Here is a 26,085-nt window from a genome sequence, read left to right as displayed (position 1 = left end):
TTATGTATCCCACAGTATGAACTTAACCCTTCTCCATGAAATATAAGTATAAATTTTATTCACGAATGTGTATCTTTCTGTATTTTCGAGATATTGGAAAAAAAGGGGAATTTTTCTTCACTGTTGTGCCTTTAAAAAACATATGCACTGATTTTACAAATTCTCGTTACAATGATTAAATATACACTTATTGGACTAGTGACACAAAAATGGTCAATTCTCCAACTATACAATCGAAATAAACTTTCTTAATTTATATCTCTTCACTTTTTGGAAAGCATAACAAATTGTGTAAATCATTACAACACAGCGCTTCACGTTTTATGCAAAGTAAAAAGACCTACAACGGTGATACCATTTGATAATTTCATCAAAATATTGACTACTATTAAAAAATTTCCAAAAATGAAACAAAATTGCAGAAATATTCACATGCACTGGTTTTGAAAAGTACCTTTTTGTAGGACTTATCACCCGTTGGGTTTTTCAAGCGCTAAACCCTGAAAGAGGAAAACAAAAAAAAAAAAAAAATATATGTAAATGAAAGCCTCAGCAGGTGGCACAAATAAATCCTAGTAAATTACGAACCAAAATAGGTAAAAAAAAAAAAAAAAAAAAAATTCATACATGTTGATATGCATTATCCCGTAGCAAGAATACTCGAATTGGAATAATATACCCATGCTTAAGTGTAAAAAAATTTCCTTTTTCTTTTTTATTCTTCACAAAAAAAAAAAAAAAAAAAAAAAAAAAAAAAAGCAAAAAAAAACTTGGATTGACGAATTTAGCAAAATTACCAGGTCTCATATTATACCAAAATAACACCACGAATGGAAAACAAATTTTATGCAATGACATTGTGATATCGTGAAAATGTTTTCCCTTTAAGAATTAACCATATGTTATTTACTTAACTGCACAGAATTTTACCGAAATATACAATGTATATGAACAGTAGATGCATAGCACGTAGGCCACATGTAGGTCCCAAATACATGTACGAAAGAGGTAGAGCACCCTTAGTTACACTACAACTTTCCTTACAGAGCAAAGAAATGAATAAAATACCTAAGCTGAACAAGGGAAAACTTACATTGGTTAATAGTAAAAGAGAGTTATCCCATTTTAACAGTGTGCTTGAAATAGGTGGTTGCTATTATTATGACCCCTTTACCAAATATAGCAAAAATGAACAAATAAAATGTTACAAAAATATAAAGAGAAATATAGGAAGTTGTGTAGAGCATCAGAACAATATTTTATCAAATAAAAGGAAAAAATATATATACCTTTATGCCTTAATTTTTACTGGTATGTTTGGATATGCTACCCTAAAATGGAACGAAAAAAGAGACATTAAATATTTCCTGAACGAAATGAAAGAAATATCAGATGACATTTTTGATAAACTAGATAACATTGTGTTATTCGTGTTAGATAAAAATAAATTAGCTGAAGAAAAAAAAAAAATTCAAGAAATTAAAACTGAAATTGAAAAACTAAACATTAAAAATATTAATTTCCTCTACACACATCATGAGGAAAGCAAAGATTATGCATGCTATTTGTACAAAGGAAGACGCAGGAGAAACATAACTAAGGACGAGTTTAGTGTCACCTCCATTAAGGACATTGTTGAGCCCTTTTTTACACCACTTAGTGAAGACTACGAAAAGGTGAATGAGGGAAACAATGACAATTTTCCAGTATGCGTAACACATGATACGTTTGAAAAGGAGGTAGGTAGAGAAGAAGCACTTGAACTTGGAAAGAACCATTTAAAAAGGAAAAAAACAATGTCAAGTGGGGGAATTACGTTTTATGCGCTATCCCTTCCCTCGTATCTTTAACTTTGCACATGTATAGATATATTTAAATTGTTCTTTCCACCCCGCAGATCATTGAAGACTCGAAGAAAAATGAAATACTTCTGGTTATGTTTGAAAATACCTGCTTCTTATGCTTTCTATACAAGCCATTTATAAATACTCTACACAAATTGTTTAAGGAGAACAATGTAAAGTTTTTTTATGATTAAATGTTTTTTTCGGAGTTCTGTTTTTTCCCCAATTATGAAACATTTTATTTTTTTTTTCCATTATTTTATTATTATTTTTTTCTTTTTCCTTTTTTTTATTTTATTTTATTTTTTCTTTTTTTTTACTTGGCTGTTTGTAGATTGAGCTAAAGCTGAAGAAGTATAATATAGAGAAGAATGATTATGCGCCCAATATGATAATCTGTAGGGGGACTCCAACGTTTTTGCATTATCACAAGTATTAAGCTTTACCATTAATCCATCTTCACGTTATGCTCACCAGCTTGCACAATGCACGTATTTATGCAAGTGTGCATATGCATATTCATATGTATTGCACGCACAATTGTTTATTTGCGTGCCCCATTGCTTAACTCGTTTTCATTACACCTACTCTGCAGCGGAAAGGGGAAAAAATTGGATGAGTACAAACCAAATGATTTAATCAACAAAATAGACCAAGTAAGTTCTCCCGTCTTCGCATACACTTTTCTTTTACGTATACAAATTGAATTACGTTATTTTAAACTTATATCCATTATTTGCAGATTATTAAATCCCCACAAAACATTAAAGAACAAATGATTGCGAAGGCAGAGTTAATACATGCAAGGATGCATCAGTTTGGTTATCTAACTATGTGGTATGTTTTTGTCACAACGTAGTTATTAACTTTTTTCTTTAAAAGTAGCACACACATGTTCAGTGCGTATATTTATATACATTCATACATGTTCAACGTCTTTTTTTTTTTTTTTTTTTTTCCCATCTTTTTGATAGGATGACCGAGTCGAAAATTATAGAAAATATGCTTATAAGAAGACACATAAAGGATATGCCAAATGTATAAACTATCTCTAATAGAGAACATGCATATACCATGTATTTCTATATATATATGTGTGTATATGCTCATTTGGAAGGTGGTGTCCCATTGGGGAGGTCGCGCAGCACGAATTTATATTCATTAAGTTAGCGAAAAAACATAATCTCATGCGTTACAAGCATTACATAGTTGTGAAATTTTCTTTTCTCTCGCAGAACAATGATGATGATATCGTTTACAATGAAATACTAACGGCCCTTATAGAAGAAGATATACAAAGAAATGATTTAATTGAAGATAGCTTGGATTATACCAAGGAGAAAATAAAAGCAGCTGAGAAAAGTTGCTTTGTAGCAGCTATGGTAAGTTTTGTTAGCACGCTTCATATGTGATTGAACTTATATGTATACAGATAGGGTGCATATACACATAAGTATACTTATATAAATCTGTGCAACTGATGAGGTCACAAATAAACAATGTACATGTATATGATAATTAATACACTTGTATGGGGACAATTTTTTTAATTTTTATTTTAGATGATGGCCAATGAATTAATTGATGAAGAAAAAAAGAATTATAATGTGAATTAAATGGTTTTATCTGTTCAGAATTTTTTTTTTTTTTTTTAACAGAAATTATGCACAAAAAAAAAAAAAAAAAAAGATAGGTAATAATAAAAAATGATCACAAAAAATAGAACATTAACACTCGAAATAGTGCCCCCCCCCAAATTAAATGTACCAGTTACAACTATAGATTTGGCATTTTTTTTTTTTCTTTGTTAATTCAGTAGCAAGGCTACACACATTTAAAAATATAAAAAAAAAAAAAAAAAAAAAAAGGATAAAATGCATGTACATTCAGAAGGTTATTTAAATATTAAATAGCTATTTTGCTATATTTAAAATTTTTTAAAGTGTGTAAAAAAAAAAAAAAAAAAAAAAAAAAAAAGCAGCTTAATTAGCTTGTTTTGTAGAGTGTAAATATAGAACAAGTTTGAAGTCTTAGATCAAATAGTTTGCGTTAGTTCCAAGTATGTTTGTCAAGAAGCAAAAGGTCTTATTATTGCTTGCATGTATACAGACACATGTGGAACCTATGAGGGGGTTATTTTTAGAATTTTGAACAAGATATATGTATGTATATATATACATGTTTATATTTTACTCATCCACCAATTTTAAATTCCCGTTTTGCTTTTCTAACAACGTAGCATTTATTCGTTATTTAGACAGAGGTGGGGAAAAAGGAAAATATATATTTTCATGTTTAAAATTTTTTTTTGCGTTTTTTATTTTTTGAGTAGATTTAAATTTAGTATACTTTGTTCCCCTTTTCAGTCTCTATGTTTTAAACGTAGTTTTTTTTTTTTTTTTTTTTCTTTTTTTTTGTTGTTTTAGTTTTTAGTTTTATATCAATTTTTCCTTTTATTATTGTCCCCATATTTTTATATTTTTATGCCTTTTATTATTTCGTTTTCATCGTGCTATGGTGCGCAGATGCTTTGCATTTACCACCTTTTGAATTTTACACGTAGATATAGCTAAACAAACGTTTAAATTTCTTTTGTCATTTTGAAGCCGGACATATTCCTGTACGAACCTTTGTTTTACAACGCTCTTAACTGCCAATGCAAATGAGAAACGTTTGATATTTTTCTTCTTTTTAATTACATAACTGATTTTGTTTAATTAAGAGGTGTTTTTCTTTTTTTATTAACGCAAATCCATGTTTTATTGGTGATGTTCCAGAAGATTTTTGATCGAATGAATTACTTTTGGGCATACCATAGTTGGAGTTAAACTGGACAATCAATGATGTTACATGCGCAATGCGTGAATATATATGCATAGCACACACATGTATGCACAGTACACACATATACATAGTACTCCAACACACATTCACAAAAGCACTCCAACACATATTCACAAAGCGCGCACGCGTACTCCCAGAGCTATTGAGACCATCTACAAAATGGGGAAGTCCAAAAAACTAAAGGACCTAGTAAAGAATGTTCAGTTTTTCGTCAAAAAATGCAGAGAAAAAAATAAGAAATTGCTATCCATGAGTAGTCTGGATGAAAAAGATGAAGAACAAAATTCTGGAATTTTTACGGATGACAAAGCAAATGCTAATAAAAGTTATAGGGAAAATTCAACTGAAAATATTTCCAAAGGATCAAGCGAATCGAAGTTTGATATGCACACAAAATTAGGCAGTTTGTATAGCAGGGACTTGAGAAGAACACAGACACAAGGCAATTTTCATAGCTTATTTGACTATTTAGACAAAACAAATTGTAATAAAATCATCAAGTTGAAAGCAGATGGAGGAAAAAATGGAGTCGAAAAAAGTGAAGAGAATGTTTTTAAAGGTTTACCAACCAAAGATGAAGAACAATTACAGGGGGAAAAAAGTGATATCAGCAGCGTAGAAAGTAAAAAAGAAAAATCAAAAGACAAAAAAATGGAAGATGTAAAAAATGAAATCATGGAATATGATTTACACCTTTTGAATATATACAAAAAGTTAGAAAGGGGGTCGAAAAATGGAAAACTATTTGGAAAAAACGGAACAAAGAAATCAAAAAAGAATACGAAAATGAAGACGAAAATAAAAACAAAAACGAAGAAGAAAACGAAAACAAAAACACTGAGGACCTACGATTCGGAAATTTTGAATATAAAGAATGAATTTAATTTGACAAGGGGCACGTCCCATGGGAAGGGGAAAACGATGAAACTGGCTAGTGGAGGGAATGAAGATCAAGATATGGACAAGGAAGAGATGGCCCGTAAGAGCATAACCCTAAACGGACGAAAAAGCAGAGGTTTGAAAAAAAAAAGTCACGAACAACTAATTGAAATAAAGAACAGTTTCTCAGGAAATAGCGTAAAATTCGACTCTAGATGCTCCTCTTTAGCACATGGAGAAGAAACCTTTTCCAAATATCTTCAGATAGGTTCTTCCAAAAAAGCGTCCGATGATTTTTATTTTTTTCAAGGATTATCAAACAGATTAAACAAAAGGAGTAATACGTCCTCGTATGATATTGGGTGTATGTATATGAACAATGCTGCAAGTACAAAAAGTTCTAAAGAGTTGGGTAAAAAAAGACATCCTAGAGAAGTTACTACATTGCTGAATAGCTCGAAAAGTCTTCATCGTTTTAAATTTTTAAATGATAATAAAAAGAACATTGAATATTATAAAAAGATGATCGATAGTTTAGAAGGAACAGTTGCGAAATCGAAGAAGAGAAGTAAGAATAAAATCAATAGTGCTACCACTAGTGGTACCAGTTCCATAGACAGCATTATTAAAATAATAAATTGTTTGCTTCATGATTATGTACCAAAACTGATTGATAGGTATGAATACTATATGAATACCCTGGATGACAGAAATAAATTATTGAAACAGAAAATTAAAGAATCCTTAGATTTTGGGGATATTCAATATGAAGAAATTCGAGAGTTAAAATCTCAAGTAATGCAAAAAAATCATGAAAATAAAAAATTAAGTGATAAAGTGGAATTATTAAAAGATAAATTGACATACATTAACGAACTGGAATTAAAAAATGCAGAATACCTCGACGAAATTGTGCTCATGAGGAATAGAGTAACCTATTTGGAAAAATTAATAGAAGAAAATGATCAGTCAAAGGAGTCACATGAACTTCGAAAGATGCGTCGTAATTTAAAAAATATATATGATAGAATGAGGACCGAAATGAGACACATGCATACATTAAAATCGAAATATTTTAAGAGGTACAAGAGGAGGAAATTTTCTATTAATAAGTGGATGCGCTTGAAGGCAAAAATAAGCAAACAGGATTTGTGTTTCTTCACGAGTGATGAAGGGGTTAATTCAACCATTACTATCCTTACATCGAAGGAGGGTGAGAAGTGTACCACTTCTGAACTTGTTGAAAAGGATACTCATACTGAGGGGGAAGAGGAGAAGAAGAAGAAGGACGACGAATCATCAGAAAAAAAGAAAGACACTCAAAAACAGTACGCAGATAAAAATGTAGACACCAGTGATATGCAGAACATAGTTACTTCGACAGATGGAGTAAACTGCAATGTGCTATGTATGCATACCCAAGAGGCAATAAAACTTAAGAAAAGCAAAGTCAAAACAAAGAATAAGAAAATAAACACCATTTTAAGCAACTACACATTTATGGAATTACTAATGAGGGAAAAAAAAATGGAAGCGGAGAAAAGAAATAATAGAAGTAATAATATTTACACCTTAATACCAAGTGAAAGTTATCCTTACTATCATTACTTCTACAGCAACGTTTTATCTGCTTCGAAGGTTAGCGGTAATGCTGATAAATATATCAAAATGTTCCCTAGTTATGATGAAAAAAGATTCAAGTTTGTTTCTCCTGATAGGGTGACACTTTCACAGGAAAATTATTTGTCCCTTTGTGATAAATTGAAAGAGTGTTTCTATGAGACATATTTTCATCAGTGTACCAATGAACCATGTAATAGTGGAAATATTAATAGTGTACTACTGAACGAGGATGATCCGGACATTTTTGAGAAGAGCCTCCTCCATTCATGCGATGTTTCACCTGACCAGGAAAGGGAAAATAGAAAAAAGGAGAAACCAGGAAATGATTACTACGTTGGAGATCAAAGTCAAATGATGATGAGGCCAAACAAATGGAGAAGCCTTTTCTGGAGTGAAGGGGTAAGTAAAAGCGATGATAGTTCCATATACTCAAGGAGGAACATAGGGAAGAATAAATGTTATAAACTACCTTTCGATTGTTGTGTCAGATTGAATAAAATGTTGATAAGGAAAATGAAATGCTCCCCTTGGGGATATAACAATTTAACGGAAAATGAACGTAGTAACAGTTCAAATAAAAAACATAGTGCTAGGAAAAAATCGAACATATCAAATAATTCCTCCTCAGAAAAAAATGATAAATTTAAAATGACAAAAATTGTAAGAAAAAACAATTTATTCTTACATAAAGATAGTAAGTTTAGATCCAAGAATAAATATTATTATTCCCAGATTGGTAGTATGAATGGTGGTGTAATAGGAAAGATTATACAAAGTGTTAAAGGTGGCAACGGTAATCATAGAACTGAGAAAGAGAATGAAAAATTTTGCTGGAAATTATGTAAAAACGGGGAGTTTCCCACTGACGAGATGCATCTTGTATGCGATAATCATATTGACAATGGACAGGAACACACTAATGCAGAATCTGTCAAGGAAGGAAATACAAATAATTTATACATACCTAAGGAGTACATTATGGAGAAATGCAACAGAAATGTTGAAGTGGAGAGAAAAAACATTATAAAAGACAAATTGTGTCGGAATATATATGAAAAAGAAAGGATAGATAATTTTAAAAGATTCTTAAATATTTACAATTTACACTTTGAACGAGATAAGGACAAACAACTAGTTGAAAAATTTGAAAATGAACAAAATTATTCCACGTCTAACATAGTTAAGTACGAGAAAAAACTGTTTGCATGTGTAGGGGGAGAAGGTACTGATAAAAAATATACAGAGGGTAATAAATGCAATGACAACACTGCGTCGTGTAAAAACGAGCAATGGTTAACAAATGATAACCCTAATGGAGCGAACAAGGAGAATAGCAACCATAGCAACCATAGCAGCGTCTATCAAATTAACAACTATTACAACTACTGCAGTGTGAGTCCTCATTACAGGGTATGTCGTTCGAATGAAGTTTATAATGCGAGTAACAATTTAGTAATCGATGTGCGGGGTAAAAGGACGCGTGCCGGTAGCACTTGCAATGGCATCAACGTCGGTACTAATGGTATGAACTTTGGCACTAATGGAGTGAACTCTGGTACTAAATGCAACAACTTCGACACTCGTGGCAACAACTGTGTTGTAAAAAATACAGAACAAGCGGATTCATGTAATATTCCGAATTGTAATAAACGTGTAAGGATTGTCAGCAAAATGTCTCAAAATAAAAATATCTCCCCCGAGCAGTGGAATCCGCATCTTCATAGAGTCCAGGAAGATTTTTCATATACCCACCATGACGATTTTTTTCAAAATAAAATTATAGCCAAAGATAGCGAAACACTTAGATATAAAAATTCATTCAATCAATGTTTTGACATAAATACGAAGAATTTTGAAACCATTAATAAATACCTGCATGGTCATGTTTTATACACATGGGACGTATAAACGGAAAAAAACAGGGAATGAAGCGAGCGTGTGTGTGTGTGTGTATGTCTTGGTATATCTTAGTCCCCTGAGGAAGAAAGAAAAGTAGGAAACAGTGCATCCAAAAAGGGTGTGCATATGTAAATATGTACACATACGCATGCATGAATATACATATACATACACATATACATGTATACACCTTCTTAGCTGCCGTTTTACAGTAGCACCTTGGCTATGATACATGTTCGGGGAATTGTACCACGTATATATTAAGGGGAACATGACACAGCGACGTGACTATTTTTCTTCTTCGATTGGGGTAATGGTGATGACGGCATGGTTAGTGAGCGATGCGAATCACACAAATGTTCGAGTTATATGATTGTCTATTTTGTAAATTTCGGATTTTCTTCCTTTTCCTAATTGCAATGTGCTTCGTGAAAAGGGTGCGATCGATGATGGGTGATGGTGGTGAAACCTTGGAGGATACACAACCACAAACGGAGTTCTCTATGTTCAGTTGCAGTACTTATGTAAAACTGGCAAAACTAGTGAAGTAATAGAAGCAGTGACGTAATAGAACTAGTGACGTAATAAAACCGGTGAAGCCAATAAACTGGTGGAACTTCTTTTGGCTTTGCATATACTTCAAATGGATCAGTTTATGCATTCATTTCGCATCACATGGAACCTGAACACATTTTTTCCGAGTTACCCACTTGAGCAATTCTAACTGAGTATGCTATATATGTTTTATCGTTTATGTACTCTATCCTGCTTAATATGTAGAGGGGTGTAAAATCGATATGAGCTTCTAGCAGTGGTATATTTCTCTTTGAATACACTTTTTTTTTTTTTTTTTTTTTTGTTTTATTAACAATTCCATATGTTCTTACAGTTAAGAAACATCTGTCTCATACATTTCGAATGAGCTTTAATATTAAATAAAAAGATCATTTGTTTATGCCTTACATAAATGCGAAGCATTTAAAAAGTCTTTCGCCTCAGTTTATCAAAATTTATAAATTCTTCTTGAGGAAGTGGTAAGAATGTTAATTTCGTGTGTAACGGAGAAGGAGCTAAGGAGAAAAATGGGAAAAACTAAAGATTTTTTTTTTTTTATTTTATAAGTGTAACATCATACAAACAAGTACAGATTTGTGCACCAAAGACAAAAGTGGGGGAAAAAGGAAGGGACGTTGTGTATAACAAGGGCACACATAACAGTTTAGGCAGGAATGTTCAACACAACTATATAAGAATTTCGCAAAATATAAGAAAAGAATTCGTTTTGCTTGAAGATCATAGTGACAACGTTTTTTCAGATAGTCTGACGTGCGAACAGAGATTATACACTAATGATGAACTCAAAGGTTTATCCCATTTCCTCCCCACCCCCCTCCCTTTCCATGTTCCTTTTATATTTTGAGTCAAGTATTTTTTTTTTATTTTCATTTTTTCTATTAGGGGAGAATCGTCACGACATATATGCGGCCTGTGTGAAGATAATGCTTTTTTCTCTTAACTCAAAAATGTATGTTTTTCTGAATAGACCCAAAAAAATGATTTAGAGGGATCCTTGTTTTTAATTTTTTTGAGCCATCAATTTGTTAACATGTGCACAAGCACATGGGTTGTCACTCGACCCAAGATATCACACATACAGGTTATTTATACAGCATATATATGTACACATGCGTATTAACGCATGAAAAGGGGAAGACGATTATTATTTTTTCAATTGTGCATGGATAATTTCCCGGTGCCCTTATGAAGTACAGGGTTACCCACACCAATTGGGGGAATTAAAAAAAAAAAAAAAAAAAAAAATAAGTGAATCATCTATTTTTATATTTAACTACTTAGCAGCTTTTAGAAGTAGTTGTATGAAACAGTTAGAAGGAGAAAATATTTGGGCACTTTCTTCTCACGTTTTATTTTGTGTTTATTTTTATTTATTTATTATTTTTTTTTTTTTTGCATTTATTTTGAATAAAGTATAAGAGGGGAAGAAAAGAAGGCAAAACAAAAATAATATTGAATACAAAAAAAAAAAAAAAAAAAAAAAAAAAAAAATTAATAAATAAATTCTTTCCGTGAAGGGTTCATTTTGAAGTATCCTAGTTTTGAAAAACGAGATTCTACTCGATTAAGAAGTTCATTAGATTTTTTTTTTTTTTTCCATTTTCGAAAAGGAAAAGAAATCGTAAGAGAGGTTGGAGAAAGTACTTACATGTACATGCATACGTGCATACATACACCAGGTAGGAATATACATAAAACATTGATAGCACATTGTATATCTGTCAGTAAATCAAGAGGCGTGTACTGGAGCAGACGAGAAATGGTGCTTGATATAAACCTGTTTAGAAAGGAGAAAGGGGGAAACCCTGAAAAAATAAAGGAATCAGAAAGGAAGAGGTTCCATGATGAAACAATCGTAGACAAAGTGATCGAATATGATGAGAAGTGGAGGAAATGCATATTCAGGTTGGAAGAATTGAAAAAAAACATAAATATAGTGAATAAAGAAATAGGGAATAGAAAAAAAGTAGATAAAAATGCAAATGTTGATGATTTAAAAAAAAAATCCTTAACAATGAAGGAAGAAATACCTCATTTACAGAATGAGGAGAGAAATATGTTAAGGCAGAGAAATATATATTTGAATAAGGTGGGAAATCTAGTTAATAAAAATGTGGTTACTTCAAATGATGAAGAGAACAACAAGGTTATAACCACATGGGGTGTGTGTAAAAGGCTTGAAGTAACTACGGATGACGTGATTGAATGTGATAAAAATAGTAGTACTTTTCTTAACAAGAATGATGGAAAGCAAAAGAGAGAAGTGGAAACCGACAATGTGAACAACTCTGATGGAATAACCAGCGGAGATACTGGAACTCTTCCCAATGAACCCAAAAAGATAAGCAATAGTAACAGCAGCAATGGAAAAAAGAAATATTATTATCACTTCGATTTGCTAAGAAAAATTGGAGGAGCTAATTTCAAAAAGGGAATCCAAGTGGCCGGCCATAGAGGGTATTACCTGACGAGTGCAGGGTTTTTATTGCACAATGCAATTTTACAATATGCCATAAACTTTTTAGTGGGAAAAAATTATACTCCTGTATATCCACCACTTTTTATGAAGAAAAGCATAATGGAAGAATGTGCTGAATTGGATGATTTTCAAGAAACATTATACAAAATTGCTTCATCTGGAAGTGCAGGTGCTGAAGTGGGAACAGGTGCTGAAGTGGGAACAGGTGCTGGAGTGGGAACAGGTGCTGGAGTGGGAACAGGTGCTGGAGTGGGAACAGGTGCTGGAGTGGGAACAGGTGCTGGAGTGGCAACTGCTACCGCTGTAAGTGTTCATACGAGAGAAAACAAATCAGACAAAACAAACCCCATCTCCCATGATCAACTTAACAGGGATGATTTGTTTCTCATTGCTACATCTGAGCAGCCATTGTGTGCTTTGCACAAAGATGAAACTATAGAATCGAAACATCTTCCATTGAAGTATGCAGGAGTTTCTTCTTGTTTTAGAAAAGAAGCAGGAGCACATGGAAAAGACATCAGAGGAATATTACGAGTTCATCAATTTGATAAAATTGAACAGTTTTGTGTGGCCCTACCACATAAAAGTAGTGAAGTTCATAAAGAAATGATAAAAACATGTGAAGAATTTTATCAATCATTAAATATACCATACAGAATTGTAAGCATAGTGTCGGGTGCACTTAACAATGCTGCCTCTATCAAGTACGATTTGGAAGGGTATTTTCCCTCAAGTAATCAATACAGAGAATTGGTATCCTGTAGTAATTGCACAGATTACCAGAGTATAAATTTAAATGTGAAGTATGTAGATTCAAGTGTCAAAATGACTGAAATAAAACAAGATGGAAAGAAAAATATAAATAATCAAGATGATGAAATTGGAAGTGATTATGAACAATTTTTACAAGACTTTCAAACAGAAAATAGAAATCATGTTCATTTGCTTAATGGCACTATGGTTGCTGCTCAACGATTTTTGTGTTGCCTTCTGGAAAATTACCAAAATGGATATGGTATTGTCGTTCCAGAGAAGCTTCGCCCTTATATGAACAATACTGAGTTCATCCCATTCATTGAATGAGCAAGTGGAAGTTGCATATGGTGGTATATTAACCGTATTGTTTATAGGTTTGTTTCACATGCACGTCACTATCGCACGTTGACACACTTGCATGATCACCCATACTCGTATTATTATGGAACTTCATTTTCGATATGTCTATTTTATTACGTCTTATATAGCATTGTGTATGCACACGGTGAGCACGTGGGTGGGGAATATTTTTAAACGAGAAAGCCTTTTTCATAAAAGAAGCAAAAAGAAGCAAAAAAAAAAAAAAAAAAAGTGATCTGTATAACGGTTACATATACGCACTTATATGTACATATATATATTCATGTTCGTTCTTTATTTCCCATGTTAATATTTTCCATGTCAGTAGTTCCCATGTCAGTAGTTCCCATGTCAGTAGTTCCCATCGTCAAAGTACCCATCGTCAAAGTACCCATCGTCAAAGTACCCATCTTATGGCATCAGCCTTGAAAAAAAGAGGCCCTTACCTGAAGCATATGTGTGTGTCCCCTATCTAAGTTTTAGGCTATCCTCAGAAAAAAAAAAAAAAAAAACACACACACACACGTGCATATATGGATGTTAATGCACATAAAGACAATCACATTCATAATTCCAATCAGAAGGAATATATATTTGTGCATATGTAAGAAGGGGCATAGACAGTTAGGCTTATATATAACGCCATTATTTCATGATAGCGCAGCAGATTACATTTTTGCAAATATATGTATATTATTCCCTACTGTGGTTATATGTGGGTGTAAAAGGGAGGGTGTAAACTTTGGCTTTTTTACTCGTTCCCACATTTTCCCATACCTGATTTATTCTCGTACCTACGTATGTAGCTTTCCATTTAGATGTCTGTTTATCTATCCATGTTGCTATTCATTACTGTTGTCATTTTTTGGGCCCCTAGAAAAGGGTAGAAAAGAACATGAACTGATAAACCTAACAAGTTAAAAAACAACAACAAAAAAAAAAAAAAAAAAAAAAAATTGTGGCATAAGTTTTATTATAGAAATTTACCAATAAAAAAACCAAAAAAAAAAAAAAAAAAAAACGGCATGTTTAATTCAATCCATAGAATACAGAAAATAAATGTGTGTAATAGCATACCTTTTATGCAAAATAAATAGATGGAAATGATTGTTCCTTCCATTTAACCATTTGAGTACCTGTTCATGCATCCTTGTTGATACACACATATGCGCAAGTATGTACCATTTTGTGTCATTCTGTTAATATATACAATACATATATCCGTGCATGTGTTTACTTGGTTGTGCAGTGTTGGCTTGGGGTAGCATACATGGTACATATGCACACGCACACTATTTATTTATTTAATTATTTAATTATTTATTTATTTAATTATTTATTTATTTATTTAATTAATTATTTATTTATTTTATTTTTATTTTATTTTTTTCTTGCGCGCACTTGTGTTAACAGGAAGAGAAGTAACCAAGGCACTTCATTTATTTGCGTTCTTGAGGGGTTGAAACATTTCCGTTTTTGTGTATTTTCTTGGGGGTGATCATAATTACAACTAATAGTGTCGCATGATTGTAGCAGGTGATTATATAACATAATTGTAACGCATGGTTGTAATGCATGATTGTAACGCATGGTTGTAACGCATGATTGTAACTCATAATTGTTGCACATAATTGTTGCACATAATTGTTGCACATAATTGTTGCACATAATTGTTGCACATAATTGTTGCACATAATTGTCACATTGAATTGCCACATGGAATTGCCACATGGAATCGCTACACAGAGTTGCCACGCCGAATTGTCCTCAAAACTGGTCATGGCCATCTCAATTTTAACTGTAAAAATTAAAACATTTTTTAAAAATTGAAAAAAAAAAAAAAAATTTCTAGCCTGACGTTTTTTCACGTGATTATTTTTTTTTTTTTTTTTTTTTCACACTTTTTTTAAAAAGAGCAAGAACAGAAGAAATACATTTCTCATTGTTTGTGAAGTGGATTTTTTTTTTTTTTTTTTTTTTTTTTTTTTTTTTTTTTTTTTTTTTTTTTTTTTTTTTTTTTTGTTTTTTTTTTTTTTTTTTTTTTTTTTTTTTTTCTGCTTCATCTCCTTAAGGGTCTACTTTTCGTATGAACATGATATAAGCACACACACTCACAAACCTCCCCTCTTGTGTATGCTGTTTATATATCTTGCATACTCTGTTAAAGTTCTTGTTTCCATGTATGTGTATGTCGTAAAAGTCAAAAATCGGTACGCACCCACCTTCACACATACACACAGGTATATATATATACATATGTATACATATATATATGTATATATAATGGGGTAGATGCCTTTGTAGATATCTCCTATTTGTGCCATTACATGTGCTTTCCACACCTCCTTAGGCATATTTTCCAGTTACCTTCCACACATGTCACCTCGCCCATTTTCTCTCATTTCTTTATTTGCTCACGTTTCTCCATTTGTGGAGTATCCAAATTCCCGAATTACACAGTTCTATCTTTGACTTCCAAATTCTCGTGCCCATATCCACTTTGTTAACAATTCCCTTTTACGCTACTAACATATATGCTTGGAACTAACTCATTCATACATCTTACAAAACTTACAAAAAAAAAAAAAAAAAAAAAAAAAAACATGTGCTCGCAGTGTTAGGGATGTAAAAATGATCAATTCAAGTGAGTGCAACAAGTGCACCAAAATTTCCGAGTATAAAGGTACGAAAGGAAGAAAGGGAAGTAAATATTCCAATTTGGAGTCGAAGTTGGAGTCGAAGTTGGAGCCAAAACTGAAGTTCAAAGTGGAGCCTCAACTGGAGCCGAAGTCGAAGCCCAAATCCAAGGGGCGTGTAAACACCGGTCAAAATGACCATTATGAAAATAAAACACAAGTGATAAAATTAAAAGAAAGAAAAAGTTCTACAAATAAGGGAGTTATGATACTACCCAGCGAAACCAAGGAAGAAAAAAACAATTCCTTCATAACACATATAAAAAGTAATTCAACAAATAAGAATAATATTTTTATGAACAATGAAAATGGGAAAAAAGATATACAAAATTGTGAAAATCATAATTTGAAAAAAATGTTTAATGGTATTATAGGTAACCAAATGAAACATGCAAAAAATGTCATCGAAGGAATGAAAGAACATTTAAAATGTACAGCAAAAGAAGCTACGAAAAATATGAATTATCCATTTTGCAAAGCTCCATGTAACATTGACAATTTTAAAAATACCATTTATATAAATGAAGGAGAAATAGTTATTAACAAAAAGTTTTATGAAAATCTATTTAATAACAAAAAGGGTAATGACAATGATGATAAGACTATGGATAAAGCGAAAAATTCAAATCAAGACATTTTTACATGCAACACAAATGATATAATTATTAAGGGAAATTACAACTTTGGATTTCACGTGCAAATTATTTATGAAAATGAAGAAAATAAAATTATTGCTTATGCTTATGACAAAGAGACCAAAAAAAAAATACCCTGTATATACCGTTGGAAGCGTGTCTATTCTGATAAGCGCTGTGATTTGGTTGATAGAGATTTTGGGGCTGAATACACGGTTGGTACCGGTGCTAATATTGATAACATTGGGAATTATAGACGAAACTACACTAAGAGATCCAAGTATGGCAGTGAGTATGAGCTGACATGTGATGATATAGGACTTAAAATTTGTGTAGAATGCTCCTATCTCAGTGAGGAACAGTTGACAGAGGAGCGAACTGTGTCTTCTTATCCCTGGAACGATTCACAAACCTCTGAGGGTAGCCTCCCCCAGAACAGCGAAGGAAGTGACGCAATCGTGGAAGGAAATGTTCTTGGAGGTAGAAGTGATAATCGGTCTGACAAATATGGTGATAATCGGTCTGACAAATATGGTGATAATCGGTCTGACAAATATGGTGATAATCGGTTAGACAAATATGGTGATAATCGATCTGACAAATATGGTGATAACTGCATCGATAACCACTTCTACAACGATGCTTCATCCTTTAAGAGTATCTTCACAGAAAATAACCACAGAGGCACATCGAGACTGAACCCATTTCCCCAAAATAAATTCAGATATGATGAAGTATCTAATGTTCCATCAAGAACATCAAGCCGCTTCCGCTTAAGAAGTAATCATCACCATGTCGAAGAAAAAGAAAAAGAAAATCATTACAATGACAAGAAGGAATATTTAATTTCAAATTCATGTGAAATGTCTAATAATAAGAATAATTCAGTAGATACCACTGAAATGAGAGGTCATATCGAAAGCAGCTACAGCGTTAAGACATATAATACAAATGAAAAATATCATGGGGTGGCAGAAGCAGAAATAGGTCCGTTCTTCCTAAATGAAAAAACGAAAAAGATGCTACAAGTAATTATACATAATGATATTATTAGATATCCCATATACATTTTGAAGAAAAGAAATCGAAAAGAAAGCAACACCATGCACGATTATGCAATGAATGAAGGTAACACCATACCTCATCCTTTTGAAAATAGAAAAACTAACCTCTTTGATTCAGATGAAGATGATGATTATAATAGTTTAGATAACAATAAGGCTAATTTGAACATGGATAATGAACACACTGATCATATTTATATGTTATATATACATAAAAATGAAATAAATATTGTGAATCAAAATAATGTAGACAAGCAAATGTGGAACCACAAGTTCAATGACATTTACCCCTATGTCGAATTTCTGCATCCAAAGGGGTGTGATAAAAACCTCTCCATTTGGAAAGGTCCACGGAGGAGTTGCAGTAATAGCAGTATAAGTGGAAGAAGTGTCATCAATTCAAATTCTGATAGTAGGAATCCCAATATAAGAACTGAAAAAGAAAGTGGAAGCACAAATGATGATACAATAGGAAAGGGGTTCTTGTTACACACGAAAGATTCTGAATATTACGTCTGTAAATGCATATACAAAAGACACCGTGATTTAATTACCATCATTTTAAGATATATGCATGCGAATTTACACATTCTTAACGATTATATTTTTAATAACATTAATGAAAACTTCCAGAACACACGTGCTAAAAATATATTTGATAATGTAGATGTTAATTCTATCTTGGAGAATGTCAACAAAGAGCTGCTTATGAATAGGAAACTTAATCAGAAGTATATTCACAAAATAAATAAATTGCGTGGTGAGAAAAATATGCTGGAGGAGGACCTCAAGAATACTATAGAGGCTTTTCAGGAACAGCTAGGTAATAACAACTGCATTCTTTTTTTTTTTTTTTTTTTTTTTTCTTTCCCTTTTTAAATCATTTCTAACGGTATACTTTTGCTACACATGCTACTTTTTTTTTCTCACGATTTGATATTCTTATTCAACACATGCAACAGACACAGTGAAAAGGTTTAAAGATGAAAATGAATTAATCAGAACAAACGAAAATCTGATGAAAGAAATAAAAATTCTTCAAGATAAATATAAGAATGTCGACTTGTTTTTTAAAAATAAGGTAAAAAAAAAAAACGAATATAAAAATGGAAATAAAAATGAAGACGAAAATGAAAATAAAAATAAGATGGATTTTCCCTTCCTGGGCCACCATCATTTGTGCACATTTCGACGTTTGCTTATTCGACCTTTTCCACACGATTTCTCTTATTTTATTCATTTGCTTATATATATTCATTTATTTTTATGTGTGCACTTGCTCATATATGTGCATTTATTTGTATGTGTGCATTTTCTCATATATGTGCATTTATTTTTTTTATTCTTATTTTTTCGCCCTTGTCTTACGCACTTTATAGTATAAGCTCCTCCTGAATGACATCCAGCGGTACAAGAAGTTGGTGGAAGAGTGTAACCCAAGGGTAATCCTAAACCATTCTCGCTTCAATTTATCATATTCATTTGACCCTTGCAGTTTATGATTGTTATATGTATCTATACTACACATCGTTATGCTTTCATTGTGACAATAATTCTCACATTGATTTGCATGCTCATTCGTAGGTCAATTCAAAAGAAGCAGAACAGTTACGTGAGAAGTTACAGATCATAGAGCAGGAAAAGGTAAGATGAAAAATCACTGAAACCATGCATGTTCCACACACACCCACACCCACATACAAAAAAAAAAAAAAAAAAAAAAAAAAAAAAAAACTCCATATCGAAATGGCATAATTAACATACATTTACACATTACAGAAGGATCTTCTAAACAAGAACATCAAAATGAATAACATTTATAATGAGGAGAAAAAAAGCAAAACTGAGTTGGAAAAACAACTAATGGGCTTGAGTTTGAAGATGGAGAATCTTAATAAATCTCTGGAGGTACAACAAAAAAGCATGAGTGTGTTAGAGATTTGTTCAAAAGTATTTTATTTTTTTTTTTATTTTTTTTTTATTTTTCTGTTCTCGAAATGTTCATTGAGGACACAGCTGGAACACTGCGACACGATGTGTACACTGTCGATCGTTTTATTACTTTTCAAACTTTTACAAATTCCAACAGGAAGAAAAAAGCAAAGGGAAAAGAAACTCTAGATACTTGAAAGAAATAGAAGAACTGAAAAAGAATAACATTATCATGCAACAGAAAAATGCAACAATGTCGGATCAGGTAAATATTTTGGTAACGGAAAAAAACAGACTCACCAAGTTGGTTGACTCACTAACGAAAGGTAAAGATGGATGAGGAAAATAAGAGGGAAATGAGGAGCAGTAAGAAGTAACATGACATGAAAAAAAAATCTTCAAACTTTTCATCAGATTGGAAAAGCATATCCAATGGTCAGACATTAATGTGCCTAATTTTTACTCTCTGGCCTCATTCCACTCTCATTCGCACGTTTTTTTTTTTTTTTTTTTTTTTCTTTTCTCAGATATTGAAAAGGCCAAAACTAGTGGAAATATAAGGAGCGCGGAGAATCAAAAGTACGAATCAAAGAAAGAAAAAAAAAAAAAAACGACATAGTGTGGTACAAAATGACATTACACAAAGATAGAAACTAGTTTAACCGATATGCGTTAATTTCCATGTATAAGTTAGAAAGGACATTTTAAATGCCATTTGTTATTTTATCACGTTGCCCACTTGTTATTTTATTGCTTTCTCCATCTTGTTTTCAGAAAATTCCCCAAACCCCAGGCAAGTAATAATCTGGGTGAAAGGTAATTAAAAAAAAAAAAAAAAAAAGAGCACTTTATTTCTTTTTTTTTTTTTTTTTTTTTTTTTTGCATATATTTTTTTACCCATACCCTAGCAAGTCAAATTTTTGTTATTTTCCATCCCACAGTATATAGTTCTTTTGTATATATAATTTCCTTTTTCCCATGACACTTTTTTTTTAGCGATGAGAACGAGAGGAAACTACTCAAAGAAATAGCATCCTTAAGGGATGAAAACGAACTTTTAAAAAAAAGAATAAAAAAATTTGCAAAATATAATGCTGTGCCATAGTTATCCAATTGTTTGTTCAATTGTCTGTCCTATTGTCTGTCCTTTTGTGCATCTGTTTTCTTGTTATTCTATTAGTAAATATAAAAACACGTGCAAATGCGACAAATTCAAGCGCAGAACGTGTATACATAAGCAAATCATATGTGCAGAAAAAAAATATAAAAATACACAAGTATAAAAAAAAGGGGAGAAAGGATAGAAGCGTAACATTAGAATTATACTATATATCTGTTTTAATGTTTTTCACGACGTAACAATTGATTATTTTTTTGTTTTTGTTTATTTATTACGTTGTCTTATTTATTTATTTATTTATTTATTATTTTACTTTCTTTTTCTTTTTTTTTTTTTTTTTTTTTTTTTTTGTGTTTGTTTTCCTAATACCACTTGTGTGTTACATGTCCCTATATTATCACTAAATTGAAGAAGTTTGTGCACCCTTTTGAAAAAAGTAGGTATGCTAGAGTTAGACATGTGAACGAGAGAAAATTTTGTCATAACTACAGCAGCTACTTTACTTCCAAAGACTATTCATTATATTTTTATCTGCTTTTTTTTTTTTTTTTTTTTTTTTTTTTTATTTTCAATTTTCAAACTTGTTTGTTTGTTCATCATTATATATAAACGTTTGTTATATGTATTTTGTTTGAAGAACGGAACTAGAGAAAAAAAAAAAAAAAAAAAAAAAAAAAAAATTGCAAATATGAAAAATGGGAAAGCCATGAATGGTTACATTTTTATGCATGTAATATCAAATCGGCAAGCGTAAACAGAATACTCAAAAGTGAGAAAAAAAATATGACTACGAAATATAATGAGGTAGTCGATACTACAATATCTCACTTGTGTTCTACTATCTCTTTATAAATGCCATATTAAAGCAAAAAAAAATTTTTTTTTCTCTTTTTATTAATATTATGAATAGGACATAAAATAGCACATGAATATGTGTGTATATGTCGCAGGGGTATATGCTCAATAATTTACATTTAAAATAGGAAGGAAAAAAAAAAAAAAAAAAAAGAGTAAATGAGAAAGAGTAAATAAGAAAGATTAAATAAGGAGTAAATAAGAAGGAGTATATAAGGAGTAAATAAGAAGGAGTAAATAAGAAGGAGCAAATAAAAAATAAAATAAACGGAAGCGAGTCGATATCATGCATGTCACTCCACCCACCGTTATGGCGTTGGATATGGGGTACATGTCTATCCTTACATAATGATCGAACTAATATAAGGTTCATTTTTGCATGATCTTGTATTTTTTTTTCCTTTTTTATGGATATCTCTACTCTAAAGTTAATTGGTTAATTGAAAAACTTTTATTAAGACGGTTATCCACTTCATTAGCAAATTCGTCATCTCGTAACTTCTTATCTCCTAATAATTGCACATCTTGACGAGCATATCACGGAACTCCTTAAAATCGATCTCACCATCGTTATTCTGATCAACTTCCTTAAGCACCGTCTTCCAACAATCAGAACCAACATCACTTAAACCAAATAACTGCGCTAATTCATTGGCTGATATTTTTCCTGAACCATCTTTGTCAAAGAGCTTAAATGCTTTCTCCAATCTCTCAGTGGAGAGAAGTAACTTTCTATCAATAGCAACAGTTAAAAATTCAGAGTATTCAATGTAACCATTTTGATCTAAATCTATGGAACTTAGAATTTGATCTACTTCATATTCTATAGCTGCATTATCCAAATCACTCGTGTCTTCTCCTTTTAATTTTAGTAACTCTTTATATCCAATTATTAATTCATTTCTATCTAATTGTCCATCTCCATTTTTATCCATTCGTTTAAATATTTTTGTCAATTCTTTTGTTTCATCTATGGTTGTTAGTTTTGATCCCATATATAGTAGGGCCGCTTGTGCTAACTTCTGAGTGCTTTGAAATTGTCTTATGTTTGTAATACTTAGTTCTAGGGAAGGAATATCAATATTTACATTATCCTTGCTGGTCATAAGTTTAATCCATTCATGTTCCAATGCATCACGTGCTGATATCCTCACTGCACTAGTGTACATGAGCATCTTCCTGATAAGGTCCTTTGCTTTGTCACTTATTTTTTTGAATTGGGGAAGGTCAAAGGTGTACTTTCCCGTTTCTACTTTTTTCAAAATGTCGTATTCGTTCGATCCGTTAAAAGGGGGGCACCCTGTGATGTGTGAAGCGGCGGACGAAGTATAAAATTAAGTGACGAGCAAAGTATAAAATTAAGTGACGAGCAAAGTATAAAATTAAGTGACGAGCAAAGTATAAAATTAAGTGACGAGCAAAGTATAAAATTAAGTGACGAGCAAAAGTATAAAATTATGTGACGAGCAAAAGTATAAAATTATGTGACGAGTAAAGTATAAAATCAAGTGACGAGTAAAGTATAAAATCAAGTGACGATTAAAGTATAAAATCAAGTGACGAGTAAAGTATAAAATCAAGTGACGAGTAAAGTATAAAATCAAGTGACGATTAAAGTATAAAATCAAGTGACGAGTAAAGTATAAAATCAAGTGACGAGTAAAGTGTAGAATCATGAATGAGCAAGACGAGGTGCAGACATTAGGGCTGGCTAGCCAAATGGAGTCCTTACCTGAAAGCAAAATGTAAAGAATAACTCCACAAGACCAAATGTCGCACTTCTCATCATAGGTACCGTGTAAAACGTCTGGGGCAATATAATAAGCTGTGCCTATTTTGTCCTTCATCTTTTTGCTATATTCAAAGTGAGTGGACAAGCCAAAATCGATAATTTTTATAATCATATCCTCTTTATTTTTGGTTTCTAGAAGAATATTTTCCGGTTTCAAATCTCTATGGACGACATTATTTTTATGCATATATGTTATACCACTCAGGATCTGTTTAATTATTCTTGCTGCATCTACTTCATAGAATCTCTTCCTGCTAATAATTTCATCGAATAATTCTCCCCCAGAATATACATCAGATACTAAGTAGTAATAATTATTATCTTCAAAAAATTCATATAATTTCATAATGTTTATGTGGTCTAACATCTTTAGCAATTCTACTTCTCTCAGGAGGCTTTGCTTATCTGTCTTTCTTTTTACATGTTTCTTACTTATTACTTTAATTGCATATTCATGTCCTGTATGTTTATCCCTACTTAGTATAACTTCTCCAAATGATCCTTTCCCTAAAATTTTGATTCCTTTATACTGTTCATTAAACACTACGTTACTATTTTGTATAAACATGCCAGGTCTTAATTTGCTATTGTTAAAACTGTTTTGTACAATTTTTTTGGACATTTGCAAATTGTTTTCTTTTGGGTCTCCTTTCCCATTATTTCCTTTTAAGTTCTTTTTGTTGACTCCCTTGATATCTTCATTTTTTGTGTCGTTTGGAGTGGAGATTTCTTGCCCCATCGTTTCGTTAAAAATGGTGGTAACTTCGTAACTCCTCCAGACGAGGCAGGTTAGAGGATAATAAATGTTTGTTCTAACTTAAGCGGAGTGAATCAGTAGAATAAAAATGGCATTAGAAGGAGTAAATGAAAAAAGTAAGAAAGGAAGAGATATTGGGTGGAGGATGGAGGGGGAATTGAATAGCTTTTCTCCCTTTCTCTCTCCGCACTTGGTATTTTCATTACTTTTCCTTTCCTTTCTTTTCTTTTTTTTTTTTTTTTTTTTTTTTTTTTTTTTTTTTTTTTTTTTTTTTTTTTTTTTTTTTTTTTTTTGTTATTCTTCTGCTGCTATCGTGTAAATGTACACACAAATACTTATGTGTATAATTTTTTTATGAACTGGTCAGAAAAAAAAAAAGGCAAAAAATGGTAAAAAAGGCACAAAAGAAGAAAAATTTCATGTAACTTCACAACAACTTTGCAAGAGTGATGTTCTTATGCCTACTTAAATGGGGCATGAACAAAACAAGAGCAAGCACATGCGCGCTTAAATATTTCGTATATATATATATATATATACATCAATTTGTGCCATACGTGAATGTATATGTTACACAGGTAAATATGTGCAGTTTACTATTTTCCCTCGGACACGTGAACATGCATGGTGTTTAAATTTCCTTTCTCTATATTTTATGCCTTAAATTGTCCATAGGACATAATGTGCCTATCTCGTTTTCACACTCCCCCTCTAACTCTTCTCACTTAGTGAAGCTTTTTTTTGTAACCATTTTGTAATAATTTCGTAATAATTTTGTAACAGTTTCGTAATAATTTCGTAATAATTTTGTAGCAGTTTCGTAATAATTTCGTAATAATTTCGTAATAATTTTGTAATAATTTCGTAATAATTTTGTAATAATTTCATAATCATTTCGAAATCATTTGTAATCACTTTGGCAACTTTTTCAGTTTTAGCCGTTTTAGCAGTTTTAACAATTTTAGCAACTTTTGCAGTTTTAGCAATTTTAGTAATTTTTTTCAATTTTAGCCGTTCTCATCACTTTAAGGCTTTACCCATTTTGGCTAGTTTTTTTTTTTTTTTTTTTTTTACCTTGTGTGCATGTCCCAAAAAAGGGAAAGGAAAACATGCACAGGTAAGGTATTTTTATGGTTACATACAATTAATAAAATATCATGTAAAAAAAATGTGCCACACAAATACTTGTATATGTTTAAGCTCATTTAAGCACATTTTCATCCTTGTTTAGAGAAACTATCATTGTGGATAATGTGGACGGGAAAATGGTACATAGTACGTTTTCTCATAATTTTATTTCCCATTTCGTGTTATATTTGGTACATTTTTTTTTTTTTTTTTTTTTCAGGAAGCAAGTATTTCTGTTATAGAATGTTTTGGTTACCTTGTGTAACAACTCTCTGTGAGGTTATTATTGTCTTTTATATGTTCTTTCCTTTATCTATTTAGTGTTCAAATGGAAACCTGATATAAAATATCGTCTTAAAATGATAAGAAGTGTGAAAAATGTAATTTTTTTTTTTATAAAATTATAGGCAAAAGTTATGAACAAACCTACCAAGTGTGAAAAAAAAAAAAAAAAAAAAAAAAAAAACTTGGAGGTAGCAGTACTTCAAAATGGAGCTACTCTTCAGTTTAGGATTTTGAAAGGAGTGGGAAAAAAAGAAAAAGTACCTTTCTCATTTGCATACTTGACCTCGATCGTCGTTCTTTAACTGCTTTTTGTTAAATATTAATTTTCACATATATATAATCTTGATAGGAGAAAAGTTATATGTGGAGTTAAACTTTACTCTTTAATATATCTTGTGGAGGATTAACTTTGCTTTGTTTCACAATGCTCTGCTTCATTTTTCTCTTCTTCACTGTGAAATTTTATTTATTTTTTTCATTTTTCTGCACCCCCTCAATGATACGTTTCTCATTGTGCACTGCGTTAGACAGCGTTTATTGGTAAAATGCAAAAAAAAAAAA

At 31.6% G+C, this 26,085-nt stretch overlaps 5 protein-coding genes across 5 annotated transcripts; 4 read left to right on the top strand and 1 right to left on the bottom strand.

The window, feature by feature from the left end:
* Positions 1-941: 941 nt before the first annotated feature.
* On the top strand, positions 942-3,460 carry PGO_031230 (thioredoxin; the record flags this gene model as incomplete). The annotated part of the gene is made up of 8 exons (XM_028686107.1): positions 942-1,739; positions 1,898-2,017; positions 2,179-2,276; positions 2,440-2,500; positions 2,587-2,681; positions 2,819-2,882; positions 3,080-3,226; positions 3,407-3,460. The coding sequence occupies 8 exons, from the start codon at positions 942-944 to the stop codon at positions 3,458-3,460; spliced, it is 1,437 nt and encodes a 478-aa protein (XP_028541908.1).
* A 1,387-nt stretch (positions 3,461-4,847) lies between these two features.
* PGO_031220 (hypothetical protein, conserved) lies at positions 4,848-9,098 on the top strand (the record flags this gene model as incomplete). Its single annotated transcript, XM_028686106.1, has 1 exon — positions 4,848-9,098. The coding sequence occupies one exon, from the start codon at positions 4,848-4,850 to the stop codon at positions 9,096-9,098; it is 4,251 nt and encodes a 1,416-aa protein (XP_028541907.1).
* A 2,215-nt stretch (positions 9,099-11,313) lies between these two features.
* Positions 11,314-13,227, top strand: PGO_031210 (serine--tRNA ligase; the record flags this gene model as incomplete). The annotated part of the gene is made up of 1 exon (XM_028686105.1): positions 11,314-13,227. The coding sequence occupies one exon, from the start codon at positions 11,314-11,316 to the stop codon at positions 13,225-13,227; it is 1,914 nt and encodes a 637-aa protein (XP_028541906.1).
* A 3,084-nt stretch (positions 13,228-16,311) lies between these two features.
* PGO_031200 (hypothetical protein, conserved) lies at positions 16,312-20,692 on the top strand (the record flags this gene model as incomplete). The annotated part of the gene is made up of 9 exons (XM_028686104.1): positions 16,312-18,478; positions 18,618-18,736; positions 19,035-19,097; positions 19,240-19,299; positions 19,435-19,563; positions 19,745-19,913; positions 20,115-20,166; positions 20,362-20,403; positions 20,584-20,692. 9 exons carry the CDS (start codon positions 16,312-16,314, stop codon positions 20,690-20,692), a joined length of 2,910 nt encoding a protein of 969 aa, XP_028541905.1.
* A 1,379-nt stretch (positions 20,693-22,071) lies between these two features.
* Positions 22,072-24,093, bottom strand: PGO_031190 (calcium-dependent protein kinase 4; the record flags this gene model as incomplete). Its single annotated transcript, XM_028686103.1, has 2 exons — positions 22,072-22,862; positions 23,295-24,093. 2 exons carry the CDS (start codon positions 24,091-24,093, stop codon positions 22,072-22,074), a joined length of 1,590 nt encoding a protein of 529 aa, XP_028541904.1.
* Positions 24,094-26,085: the final 1,992 nt, after the last annotated feature.

This window comes from Plasmodium gonderi (assembly GCF_002157705.1).
Source record: "Plasmodium gonderi DNA, contig: Chr03, whole genome shotgun sequence".
In the NCBI taxonomy this organism is placed as follows: domain Eukaryota; phylum Apicomplexa; class Aconoidasida; order Haemosporida; family Plasmodiidae; genus Plasmodium; species Plasmodium gonderi.
This window is presented reverse-complemented; position numbering and strand designations above follow the sequence as displayed.